Here is a 13,766-nt window from a genome sequence, read left to right as displayed (position 1 = left end):
GAAGAATTGTAAGGAGAAGCCTGACAGTTGTGGTTGACATACAATTCAGAATTTATTTGGAAACTACTTCCAGGTGATGTCATATCCTGAGGTTTCTTGCCAGCAGTGGGTTGCTACTGGCAAGTCAACTATGAAGGGGAAACGCCAATGAAGTCTTTGCTTTGGGATGAAGTAAGGGCAAGGGTCCTATCCTTTAGAAGCTTCCCTGCCTGCCTTTTGTGTAGACCAGGTCCTAATTTGTAAATGTACCTGTCCTCTGCTGAAATAGGGATAGGAGAGTTATCACCAGGTAAGATGCGGAAGAGTAGTTGGGAGATCGTCTGCTATTATGGAGGTGGGGCATGATGGTGGAGAATGTTGGGAGGCAGACCTGAAGCATGGGATGCTGTCTTATATACTACTCAGGGTATTGGTCAGTCTAGCTCAGTTTTGTTTACCCTGACTGGCTGTGACTCTCCAGGTTTTCAGACAGGTAATTTTAATAGCCCTACCTGGAGGTGCCAGGGATTGTGTCTTTTGCATGCAAAGCAGATGGTCTACCACTGAGCTATGCCCTTCCTCAAGGAAGGCCCTTCCTGATAAAAGATTACTAAAGGCAGTTGGCTGATACACTATTTTTAGTGAAGCTGCTGCATGGTGGGATGGGGGAGCAATTCAGTTTGGTTCACATTTTAATAGGAACAGACCTTCTCCATTCAGTTCAATATCACAAGCAGCTTCAGATACCTATTCCTTTTGTGTTGTTGATTTTCAAATGAAGGAGCATGCAGTTGGTTGTCTGTTTATGGGTGACCCATTTATTTATTTACTTTTTACAGAGAATCAAAATGTGGCTGATGATTGTGTTGGTGTACATGACTGAAGGAATCGTGTCTTCAGGAGAATTCCAAGCGTTAAACAAGCCAAATCCAGAACAATTTTTGAATACTGTAAGTACATCTCTGGATGTGAAAGGAGCATGATATTGCTTGACACTATTTACAGTTTCATCCTCCCTACATATAGGATTTTGCCACCTTAGAGTACTTAATATTGGGTGCAAATGTTCAACCAGAAAATACACAAGGTTGGTAGTGTGTTTGAAAGGTGCATGTATCTTAAATTACTACTTTTCTTGGTGCTCTATACAAAAATAAATGCTTGATGCAGGTATAGCTCAGGGCATCTTGCTGCCTGAACCAATCAACAAATTTCATGTGCAGATATAGAGCAAATGGGAATTAATCTGCTTGGCAGCTTAATCCTCCAACTGCCAACTGTCCCCCAGGAATCTGCAATATGTGGTTGTCCCCTTCCCCTGTTTCTCCAAATACAGTGATGGGAAATCTCTGGTCTACAAACCTAATTGGCCATTTTGGGTGAAGCATGAATTGGCCACCTTTACCGTGCTTGATGTTGCTGAGGCTCGAATCTGAAACTGCAAAGGAAGCATTGCAAGCACAGTTCAATCCTTCATTTGCAAGCAGAATTCAGTGCCTTTTGAATCTGGAGCTTTTTCCTGTTGCTCTGCACAGCGATTTGGGGTGGTGGGAGCATAATTTGCTTCAAGTTTGGAAACCACTGCTGTGCATTTTGCTGAGAAAAGTGACAATTTGTATGCATACACAATACATGCATCAATACAAAATGAACTAGTTCACAGTGGGATGCATTCAAGGCTGTTTTGGAGACTATCCTTTACATAAACTTATTGCATTACATTATGAATTTTTATACTATTCCATATTTGTCCCCTATTCTGCCCAAAGTGGAAAGTGCGTATATGTGAAAACGAGCTAAAATCCGAATTCTGGGTTTCATTTAACAAGTTTAAATCCTGCAACAACAATGGACCAAGAAGCATAGACAACCTTCCTGAAAGTAATTCATTTCAGAAAATTCTGTTTCTCCTTTATCTAGGATGGAATCATCCGTCGCTGGGGCTATCCAAGTGAGATCCATGATAACATCCTGACAGCTGACGGCTATTATTTGACCATGAACAGAATTCCTTATGGCAGAGGAGGCAAACATGGTGGGTCTCCAAAGTGAAAGAAGAAATGAAAATATAATAGCAAGCCCCATGCATTCTCCAACACTATCTGAGTAGCAATTAAGTAGAGATCTTATGGGCAGGGCTGTTTCTTAGAAGTTTCTTCCCAATAACAGCAAACCAGAGTCTTTCCCACCTTCGCTCCCTTCACAGCAGAGGTCAGAGTCCCTTTCCAGCCCACATGCTGCATTATCCCACAGACAACTCTAGATAGTAAAATAAAGGGATGAGAATTTTTTTTGGGATGTGCAGCAGGATGTCCACCTACAGAGCCCAACCCCTCCACAGCATAAAATTTATGTGTGCTACTTTATGTGTCTCCTGCCAACCTAGCAGTTCGAAAGCACGTCAAAATGCAAGTAGATAAATAGGAACCGCTACAGCGGGAAGGTAAACGGCGTTTCCATGTGCTGCTCTGGTTCGCCAGAAGCAGCTTTGTCATGCTGGCCACATGACCTGGAAGCTGTCTTCGGACAAACGCCGGCTCCCTCGGCCAATAATGCGAGATGAGCGCGCAACCCCAGAGTCGGTCACGACTGGACCTAATGGTCAGGGGTCCCTTTACCTTTTTACTTTATGTGTATAGGTGCAAATTTAGATATAATTCCTATAATTTAAATCTAAATACAATATACAGTGGAGAAGATTATGATCCGGTGACCTGTATGCCTGCTCAGCCTGCTGCCAGGGTGAAAATTGTGGATGGGGAAACTTCAAAGTCCTTGCTTTCTCTTTGAAACTAGGCTTGGACTGGACAAACAGAGGGTGCCTTCAAATGCAGGATAGCCCTCTGCCAGCCCTTCCGATGATGATGATGATATATTATTTATATCCCCCCATCTGGCTGGGTTTCTCCAGCCACTCTGGGCAGCTCCCAATAGAATATTAAAAACATGATAAAAGAACAAACATTAAAAACTTCCCTAAATGTCTTCTAAAAGCCAGATAGCTGTTTATTTCCTTAACATCTGGATGGGAAGGCATTCCACAGGGCGGGCGCCTCTACCGAGAAGGCTCTTTGCCTGGTTCCCTGTAACCTCACTTCTTGCAGTGAGGGAGCCGCCAGAAGGCCCTCTGAGCTGGACGATGGGGGTGGAGATGCCCAGGTATACTGGGGTTTTAAAGGTCAGCACCAACACTTTGTGCTCGGAAACATACTGGGAGCCAATGTAGGTCTTTCAGAACTGGTGTTATATGGTCTCGATGGGCTGTCCTCTGCAGAGAAGGCCACATGGCCATCCTGGTGTGCTGCAGTCTTTCTTATGAAAGTTAATTCTTTGTATCTGTTTCAGGTTCCAGACCTGCTGTCTTGGTGATTCCTGGATTAATAATGGAAAGTAGCACCTGGGTCTCCAATATACCCAATAATAGTTTGGGCTTCATATTGGCAGATGCTGGTTACGATGTTTGGCTTGGGAATGTTAGAGGAACGTCCTGGTCTAGAAAGCATCAGAACCTTTCAATCTTGCAACAGGAATTCTGGAATTTCAGGTAGGTCCTCACAAATTCGGGGGTGGGACTTTTGAAATGCATATGCACTTGCCTATTACTGACAAGCAATGAAGCACTGGGTCTTATCAGGAGTGGCTTGCTAAATGAGCTACCTGGCTGGTGGCTTGCTGCTGCTTAGCCAGGAGGAAGAGGGGGAGGTGACATGGTGAGCAGGTAACTACGGAACTGCCGGATTGGCTCCACCAGTGTGTTTGAGCCACACTCACATCTGCCCCACCCAGTAAGAAACAGTGACCCACCTGCCAGAAAGCTCGTGGTGCTGCTGCTCCCCAACTGTCAATCTATTTCTGGATACAGGTAGGTAGCCGTGTTGGTCTGACATAGTCAAAATAAAAAATAAAAAAAATCCTTCCAGTAGCACCTTAGAGACCAACTAAGTTTGTCATAGGTATGAGCTTTCGTGTGCATGCACACTTCTTCAGATATCATGCACACGAAAGCTCATACCTGTGACAAACTTAGTTGGTCTCTAAGGTGCTACTGGAAGGATTTTTTTTTTGACTATTTCTGGAGTTTATGTTAGATTTCATCTGCAGGAAATAAATACACATGGTTTACGACTACAGACATAAGAGACTTCTGTGTCTTGAGATCCATGAATGGTCAGCTCACACTGTTCATATATATGAAACGCTGCTGCTTTAATCAGCGATGATACATTTTGTGTACCAGCAGTATATGCCCAACTTAGTGTTTCTCCTTCTCAGCTTTCATGAAATGAGCCTCTATGACCTTCCAGCCATGATAGACTACATTCTGCAGGAAAATGGCCAAAAGCAGATCTATTATATTGGACACTCTCAAGCTGCTACTTTAGGTAAGTTTCAAATATAGAGAAGGGCTGTCTCATTCATGCACACACACACTCACATACACACACACACATATATATCCTCCTTATTTGGCTTCGGCAAGCCAAAAACTATCTTTTTCTTTTGTGACAAAATTTCCTTCAATATTGTCCTTACAAGGTTTTGATTCAATGTGATTGATGTGATTGCAGAAGTTTCTTTCAACCATTTTTTAACAGCACTTAGATATGGTACCCACAAAACAGAAAACAAAAACAAACAATTCATCATACATTAATCACAGCAAAACAATTTATCATGTTGGGAGTGCCAAATTTAAAATTTAAAATAACACATTAATAACATTTGTTTCATTTAAATTAACCCATATAATGGATAAATAATCCGCCTGAGATCTTAATTTAAACCATCATATAAATCTAATATACATCATATTTAACTCCCCTTATGATTCTTGGTTTTGACAAAACTATCGAGGTTGTGCAGTGGTCCATTTCTTTTCTTATGAAATAAAACAGTAATCAAAAATTTAGCGACCGTAAGAGATCTACTCGGGTCATCATCATTCAGTAGGTAAATTAATTTAGCTTCCTGAGTTCCATCAGCAGTTTTTGATAGAAGTGGGGTCAGAAATTTAGACCGAGCCGTCGCGTGAAGTGGACAGTAAAAGATTATATGTTGTAAGGATTCTATGAAGCCACTATTACAGTCACATAGAAGAGAAATCTGGCCATTAGAGAGTCGTAGTTACAGGTAGGTAGCCGTGTTGGTCTGAGAGAGAGTCGGTTACTCATAACATTCGATGGGAAAGCATTAAATCTGGCTTTTATAAGGGCATACCCTATACATCACAACGGATAGAGTAGTTAAATAGGATGGAAGTTTCATTGGTGGTGATAAGCCCAAATGTGTCAGTGAACAAGTGCCACAACCTGTCAAAATATTAAATTGGTGGTAAGTCTCCTCTAACTTTTGAGAGACAGCTCTCTTGGCTGAAACTAAATCCAGTCCCAATAGTTCAGATGGGGATATCCCAAGGGTTACTAGTTTAGAATGTATAATTTTCGCCCAAGGGCTGGGAAAGTTATCTCTCCAGAGACACTGAATTAAGCGGAGATTAGGAAGTCTATGCCATAATGTCAACCCCCAGTAGTATGAGTGAAGAGCACATTGGATGCATCATGACGTGGTACAAATCTCTGTGTGATGCAAGTCTGCATGCACATTTGCCCACAACTATGTGTCCAATTCCCAAGTAAGAACTTTTTTCTTGTCAGGGCAGTTAGTGAAAATGAATGAATTCTGTACCTTTGCCTTTCTGACTCATGAGTCTTTCCTTCCTATGCTTTCCCCAATTATGGTTGTAAATAAATTATTATTTTTTGCAGGTTTCATAGCCTTTTCTATGATGCCAGAGGTGGCTGACAAAATCAAGTTATTTTTTGTTTTTGCTCCTGCGTACACATTTCAGAACAGCAAAGGCCCAGTAATCCAGATATTATTTTTCCCCGATTTTCTTTTAAAGGTATCAGTTGCATTGTTCTTGCTCTTTATTAATTTATTCAGCTTTTTCTCACAATGTGAATTTGCAGGATGCAGATTGAGGGTGGAGGGTACAATGACAATAAAGTATCTATCTATCTATCTATCTATCTATCTATCTATCTATCTATCTATCTATCTATCATCTATCTATCATCTACCTACCCATCTATCTATCTATCTATCTATCTATCTATCTATCTATCTATCTATCTATCTAAACATACTGGAGCTCGAGCTGGCTGTAAGATACCACGCAATAAGTGGAAAATGAGGATTCGTGTCTTAGAACAGAGTAGAATGGCATCAACTAGAGCTAAATGCAAGTGTTGTCTCTTTAAGGAACTGAGCATTCAGCAGTATCTGTCAGCCAGGAAAAAAGCTGGTTTTCCCTGCCCGAAAAACTCATTGCTGAATATTTTGCTTGAATGAGGCAGCTAGGTCCTGCCACACCTGATCTGCAAATGAAAGGGCAGACAGCCATGTGAGAATATGGTGTATATGACTGCATTATTATATATATAATAGTAACAACAAATGCTCTTTCAAATGGTTCTCAGTACCATAGGGGGCACTCTAGGGCATTCAGAGCAGGAGCCAGTCTTTATTATAAGTTTGCCAAGCCAAAGCTTGCAGCAGAAATAAATTGAACTTTTAAAGGTCTTTATTTAAGCTGTCAATCTTGCTATGTCTTCTCATTACTGATGGCAGTAAGTCGGGAGTATGTCTCACCCCTGCTGATAGGCTTTTGTATAAACTTAATTTCATGTTGTATTCGTTTGTGTTCTGCATACCTATCTATGCTATCTCTCGCCTTGCTTGAGCCTTTGGCCTCCTTAGATAGAAATAAAATCTTTCTTCTCTCTTTATTCGGGGTTTAATAACTGCCCACTTAGGTAAACACTTCATGTATCAGGGCAAGTTGTTATTATTTAAGGTGCTTCCATGTGTGTGTGGACCTATTGATACACACCCAAAGGCACTTCACATGCCAACTGGACACACGGACAGCGGGGTGTGGTCACTGTATGTGTGTCAGCACCTGGAGCAAGGCCTAGTCCACACAATCCTATAATTCCTTATACAGTCATACCTCGGTTTAAGTACACTTCGGTTTGAGTACTTTCAGTTTAAGTACTCCGCGGACCCATCTGGAATGGATTAATCCACTTTCCATTACTTTCAATGGGAAAGTTCGCTTCAGGTTAAGTACGCTTCAGTTTAAGTACTCCACGGACCATCTGGAACTGATTAATCCACTTTCCATTACTTTCAATGGGAAAGTTTGCTTCAGGTTAAGTACGCTTCAGGTTAAGTACAGACTTCCAGAACCAATTGTGTACTTAAACCGAGGTACCACTGTACCTCGGTTTAAGTACAGTGGTACCTCCGGTTAAGAACTTAATTTGTTCTGGAGGTCCGTTCTTAACCTGAAACTGTTCTTAACCTGAAGCACCACTTTAGCTAATGGGGCCTCCTGCTGCCGCCGCGCCGCCAGAGCACGATTTCTGTTCTCATCCTGAAGCAAAGTTCTTAACCTGAGGTACTATTTCTGGGTTAACGGAGTCTGTAACCTGAAGCGTTTGTAACCCGAAGTGTTTGTAACCCGAGGTACCGCTGTATAATCATTCAATTTGTGTGTTTGTGTGTGACCTGAATCTGCCCTGTGTTTCTTTGCTGTGACTTATTATCAGGGCCAGCCCACTCATGAGATAAGGTGAGGTCACTGACTCAGGTGGCAGGATCCACAGGGTCAGCAGATCTGGCCTCCAAGGAACACATCACCTGTCGCCGCTGCTGCAGTGGCAATGTCAGCTGTGGCGTACTCCTTGGAGACTAGGTCTCCCGCCTCCTTGGCAGTCGTCCCCCCCCCCCGGAGTCCCACCTCTACAGCAGCTTCTTGATGAAGAGGAGCTACTGCAGGTCTCCTCCCACCTTTGTTCCTGATGTAGATCTTTATCCCCCCCCCTGTTCCTGATGTAGAACTTAACTCACTCCTTCTTCCCTGGTGGCGGTGGGAATTTTGTGATTCGCCTCTCAGGTGCCAAAATGTGCTGGGCTAGCCAACAATGCAATCCTAACCATGTCTACACAGAAGTATGTCCCATAGAATCAATGGGGCTTACTTCCAGGTATATGTATTTTTATTCATTGCAGATATGTTTAGATTTGTCACTTGGGCACATGAGTGTGATAAGAGAAATATAAGTGCAAGAGAACAAAGACATAAATTTAAGTTCACAATTCTTTTAATGTTTCACAGGTTATATTTGGCACGAAAGAATTCCGCTTATTAAGTAGAAGTCTGAGAGCATTAGTTGCTAAGATTTGCAGCTCCAAATTAACACAAAGACTTTGCGCCCAAGGTCTTTACCTTATAGGTGGCTTCAATAAGAACAGCTTAAATGTGGTATGTATGTATCTTGAATTATTTTCTCTCTCTCTCTCTTACTTCTTGCCCCTTGACTTGTGGTTTCCCATTCTTAATCTCTCAACTACAGATCTATTGTTTGTGGTACTTTTTCATTCCATTGTTTTTCTAAAAAGAGAAATATATGGGTTGACTTGGATAGACTTCAAGGCCTCTTCTTTGCATAGGCTCTGATTTTGTTTCTCACACTTGTTGGCCCTTCTTCATTATGTGTGCCACATTAACTGTTTTTCTTTCTAAACTGTTTTTTTCCCCAGAGCCGAGTTGATGTGTACATGGCTCACTTTCCAGACTTTACTTCTGTAAAAAATATTGTACACTGGGGACAGGTAATGTTTTTAAAGCAATGTGTACTTCTTTTAAAAATAATAATCAGCTGAGGTTGTGATTTTTATTTTAAATGTAGAAGCTCCTAGGCTGTAATGAGACAGAGGAGGCAGATCTCGAAGGGGGAAAAAATAGAAAAAGAATGGAAAAAAATTCAAGGAATATCTTAAAAAATTATATTGAAAAAATAGATTTGATAACAGATTAAGAGGAGTCCTGAAATCAGAAACTAGGAGGATAAGAAATTAGAGGATGAAAATAAAATAACATGGTATAATAATTGAAGTAAGATGTAACGAAATGTTGAATAAAAAGAATATAGGATGTATGTATAAAGCAGGCATCCCCAAACTTCGGCCCTCCAGATGTTTTGGACTACAATTCCCATCATCCCTGACCACTGGTCCTCTTAGCTAAGGATCATGGGAGTTGTAGGCCAAAACATCTGGAGGGCGCAGTTTGGGGGTGCCTGGTATAAAGGATACAATATGCAAGAGGTACATAGGGAAGAAATGTACATTATGGATTAATCAGGCATGTCAAACCTGCAGCCCTCCAGATGTTTTGGCCTACAACTCCCATGATCCCTAGCTAGCAGGACCAGTGGTTGGGGAAGATGGGAATTGTAGTCCAAAACATCTGGAGGGCCGCAGGTTTGACATGCCTGGATTAGATGATTGGAAGTCAAGCAAAAAGAGTGGGTGGTGGGTGGTGGAGGGTGATGAAGCTGATTGGGACTTCTTGATTATAATTTTGCGTATGTAAGATGATATTTGTAGGATGAAAGAGGTATGTATGCTAATTGTTATTTGTATGTATGTCAATTGTATGGATGGATGTCAGCTGTTTTTAACCAATTTTCTTTATTTCTAATAAAAATTAATAATAATAAAAATTAAAAAGAGAGAGAGAGAAAGAAGAGGCAGAGAAGCTGCATTTTGTGAGCAGGACATCACCCATGGTTCTGAAGACACAAACCAATTAGAGTCGTACCTCTTGTTACATCCATCTTTGGTTGCGTTTTTTCAGGATACAAGCGCGGCAAACCTGGAAGTGTATACTTCAGGGTTTCGCCGCATGCACAGACACACTCTGCGCGTCTTGCGCATGTGAAAAAGCGATCTATCGTGCTGCGTGTGTGTGCAGAAGCAGCGCTCTAGTTGCGGACTTTTCGGGGTGCGAACGGCACCCTGAACGGATCGAGTCCATAACTAGAGGTACCACTGTATTATGGCAAACTGTTAGTCTACAATTCAGGTCACATTGAAACAGCTGAAAGCTTTCAACTGGTCTTCAGCTTTGCCCTGACAATTATTGTCTTCTGTACTTTAGAGCTGACATCATTCTCAGAGCTTGAAAAACTGCACTAGGCAAGCTTAATGCAACTTCCAGTATAATCAGAAAAAAAATAAGTTCCAGCCATTAGAACTGGTCCGTTCAATTCAATTGTCACCATAGCTGCCAAGTTATCCCTTTTTTACAGGGATTTTCCCTTATGCTGAATAGGCTTCCTCGTGAGAAAAGGGAAAACTTGGCAGCTATGATTGTCACCCATCTTTAAAAAAACCCTCCACCTTCTTGGAGACATGTGCAAATTAGCCCGCTGACTGCTTACCTAGCCTAATGTGTTATAAATATAATGTCAGCTTAATTTTATTCCTTATAGGCAGCAAAAACAGGGGAACTGAAATATTTTGACTACGGCTGCAAGAATGAAGAAAAATATCATCAGGCAAGGACATGCTTTGTTGTTGTTACATTAGTGTTGGTAAATGCATGACATAATTTTCCCCCATCCCTGTACAATGGCATTGGAGGTTTCTGGTTGTACAGGCTGGACTTCTTGAGTGGAAAAAGGTGAATTGGAAGTACCTGGGGTGATGGAGAAAACAACACCTAGCACACTGAGAAGCAGCTCTATAATATAGCTAGATGTTACCCTGGAGTGTTTGCTTTGAATATTTTGAATAATTGCCATATACATAATTGGCAGACAGAGAATTGTGAGTTCCTCCCCCCCCCCTTTACTTCATTTCTCATCTTATCTCTTGGTTGATATTTAAATTCCCTATTTTGCATTAATGAAGATATACACACAGGAAGGCGATAGATGGGATATGAAGGGATGAGAGGCAAGATAGAGAGGATCTCCCAGGGAGGCAGGCTAGGGGAAGAGGGGGAAGCTTCCAGGTGAGTGGAATAAGGGGTATGATGCAATTGTAATAGATGGCTTTGTATTCACTTTCACTTTTCTTTTTATCTTCTTCCTTCTCTTATTCTTGGTTTTTTATCTTTTCTCTTCAGATTAGCTTGGCTTTTATTATATTTCAGGTGGAGAACGTTCAACATGGGCAGGGTATAAATAAATAAATAATAATAATTATTATTAAAAAAGAAAGCATAATATACAGGCAACTCCCCATTTATGTGTGCTCAAGGTATGTGTGACTGCTCACATGTGCATTGCCATGAACCCGGAAATGGCATGGAAAGGGGCAAAAACAACCATGAGAGAGCATGAAAATGGCACAAAACCAGATTTTAGCAATCCCAAGAGCCCTTGCACCAGTCTTTGAATCCTGAGGAGAGTTGGAGTTTGAGCAAGGAAGTTTGGAGGGAGCGAATGTGGTGTTTGCAGGCTTTTACAGTGCCGCAGAATGTAACCTCCACAGAAATGTGGAATTGACTTTATGGCATTCTTGCTACATACATGTCAGAATCCCTTACTCTTAATTCATCAAATTGTCAACACTGTAGCAAAACTATTGCAAAAGATGAGGCAAATGTATCAATTCTTCCCCTTGTCAAACTGTCTTAGCTTCATTTCATATTCTCTACAACTTTCCCCTGAGGAGAAACATTTAAATTTAAAACTCTTTGGTAATTTTGAATGTTGTTCACTTTAGATTTCACCAAACAAGGGGATTTGTCCAAAGTGCATTGTCTTTCCCCTATAGTTGTGGTGCCTTTCTGTATTTGAGCATATAATCTGCTGCAAATTCTTTGAAACTTATTTTTCTCATTCTTCTTTTTATTCAAGTTTACAGTACTTGAAACATGTTCATTTATTTATTTGCTTTTGGCATTTATATACCGAGTGTCCCGTGGGCAGTCCACTAATTAAAGTCTGACAATGTTCCCTTCCAGAAAACTCCGCCATTCTATAAAATAGAAGATATGACTGTGCCAACTGCCGTGTGGATTGGGGGGCAAGACTGGTTGTCTCGCCCAAAAGACAATGCAAAATTAATACCTCGAATTTCTAATCTCATTCACTTCAAGTGCTTTCCTGACTGGAGCCACTTTAATTTCCTCTTTGGACTTGACGCACCTCAACGCCTTTATTCAGAAGTGCTTGATATGATGAAGAGAAACCCATTAGAAACCTGGGATTTTTAGGGAGGGGGAAGACAGATTTTTATTCCACTGGTTTTCAAAGAGTAATTCAAGTCAGGTGTTGTTGTACTCCTATTAATTTTTATATAAAAAAGAACAAAGCACCTGGGTGGGAGAGTGTGCAAATCTCTGTGATCTTAATTGATTGCTGGTCCAATACACTTTATATTACAGGCATAATTTTCATTTTTAAGTTCAATGTTACCTGCAAAGTTCCCCAAAATGATGACATGTTGTACAACTTTTCTATTTCATGTGAACTTTTTTTATTTTTACATTTCCCGCAACATCTTAAAAAATTCTTCTGAATGCAATATAGTGGATAGTAATAGATCAGCTGAAGTCTGGGGGAACAGGCTTCTGAAAGGAAGCCTGTATTCTCTCCAATTTGGAAGCCAAATTTTCTTCCCACTCACCCTGAAGGATTCTTATGCCAAAGCTATCAAAACCATCTCTTTTGTTTCTGATATTCTTTATAATTATAAAAGACTGAATACATTACTGATACCTTCATATTAGATCTTTTTTCTTAATGCAGCTGTGTTGAACCAAAAGTGAGACTGTTCTGGAAGACTGGTAAATGCCATCTTGGTAGTTAAGATGACTCCGAGACTAATTGTTATTTGATACAAGGATGAGCTCATAGGTCTATCTGCTTTGAAGGCTTAGTTTTGGTTCAGCTAGTTGGGAGAGGAGAGACTTCTCATGCTGCCTGCCTGCCAGTTATTCCCTTATCTGAGATGGGTGAGAGTTGAGAGGCGGCCTCTAAGCCATGGGTGAGTTAATTAGGCTATTGATTCCAGCTTATGTATCTTGCCTTGTGTATAAATAATGCTTAACATATTAGCACTGTTAGCACTTCGTGGACAAGTCATGAGGGCCTCTTGCTGCTGCTGTTCGCCCTGTGTCTGTAAAGGCAGCGAGGCTCTGCAGGCTCTGTTATGAGTTTATGCTTCCTTCTTACAATAAAGCATTGGAATTGATCACTCTGGTGTTTTTGTCATCCTTCTTTGATCCCTGCACCAAACCACTCTCAAGGGCCCTCCTTTGGCCCTGCAGTTCAGAGCAGCAGGTAACGTTGAATTGGTTGTTAACTACCTACTAAATAATAATAATTGAAGTAAAATTATTTCCAGAAATTTGATGCGTTCAGACCAAATACAGGCCATGTTTAATACTTTGACAGTATATAATTCAATCCCATCCACAGAATAGTAGCAGTCTAGAAGCCTCCTCATATATATAACAACTGATATTTATATACTACAAATACACACAGGCAGAAGAATATAGATGATATAAGTATTAGAGACCCCAGGTGTATATTTTTTATTATTTTAATAATGTTTTAAGGTTTTACTTTAATCACATTTAACCTTTCAGACTGTATTAGGCAGGCATCCCCAAACTGCAACCTTCCAGATGTTTTGGCCTACAACTCCCATGATCCCTAGCTAAGAGGACCAGTGGTCAGCGATGATGGGAATTGTAGTCCAAAACATCTGGAGGGCCAAAGTTTGGGGATGCCTGGCAGGGCCGTCTTGAGCAGATCGCGTGCCCTGGTGCTGAGGGGCGGAGATCGCTCCGCCGCCCGACCCGCCCTCGCAGGGCGCAATTGGTTTCCGCGCGGCAAAGCCAGCCCCCCGCCATGGTGCACTGCGCCACCGGGGGGCTATGTAGAGCCGGCCCTGATGCCTGGTACAGTATTAGGCTT

General features: G+C 41.3%; 1 protein-coding gene across 1 annotated transcript; it reads left to right on the top strand.

Annotated features, from left to right (window-relative positions):
- The first annotated feature begins 827 nt into the window (after window positions 1-827).
- LOC118096564 (lipase member M-like) lies at window positions 828-12,055 on the top strand. The gene is made up of 9 exons (XM_060275203.1): window positions 828-929; window positions 1,900-2,014; window positions 3,325-3,523; window positions 4,252-4,361; window positions 5,745-5,881; window positions 8,162-8,308; window positions 8,587-8,658; window positions 10,323-10,388; window positions 11,804-12,055. The coding sequence occupies exons 1-9, from the start codon at window positions 828-830 to the stop codon at window positions 12,053-12,055; spliced, it is 1,200 nt and encodes a 399-aa protein (XP_060131186.1).
- Window positions 12,056-13,766: the final 1,711 nt, after the last annotated feature.

Source organism: Zootoca vivipara, chromosome 5 (genome assembly GCF_963506605.1).
Source record: "Zootoca vivipara chromosome 5, rZooViv1.1, whole genome shotgun sequence".
NCBI lineage: Eukaryota > Metazoa > Chordata > Lepidosauria > Squamata > Lacertidae > Zootoca > Zootoca vivipara.
This window is presented reverse-complemented; position numbering and strand designations above follow the sequence as displayed.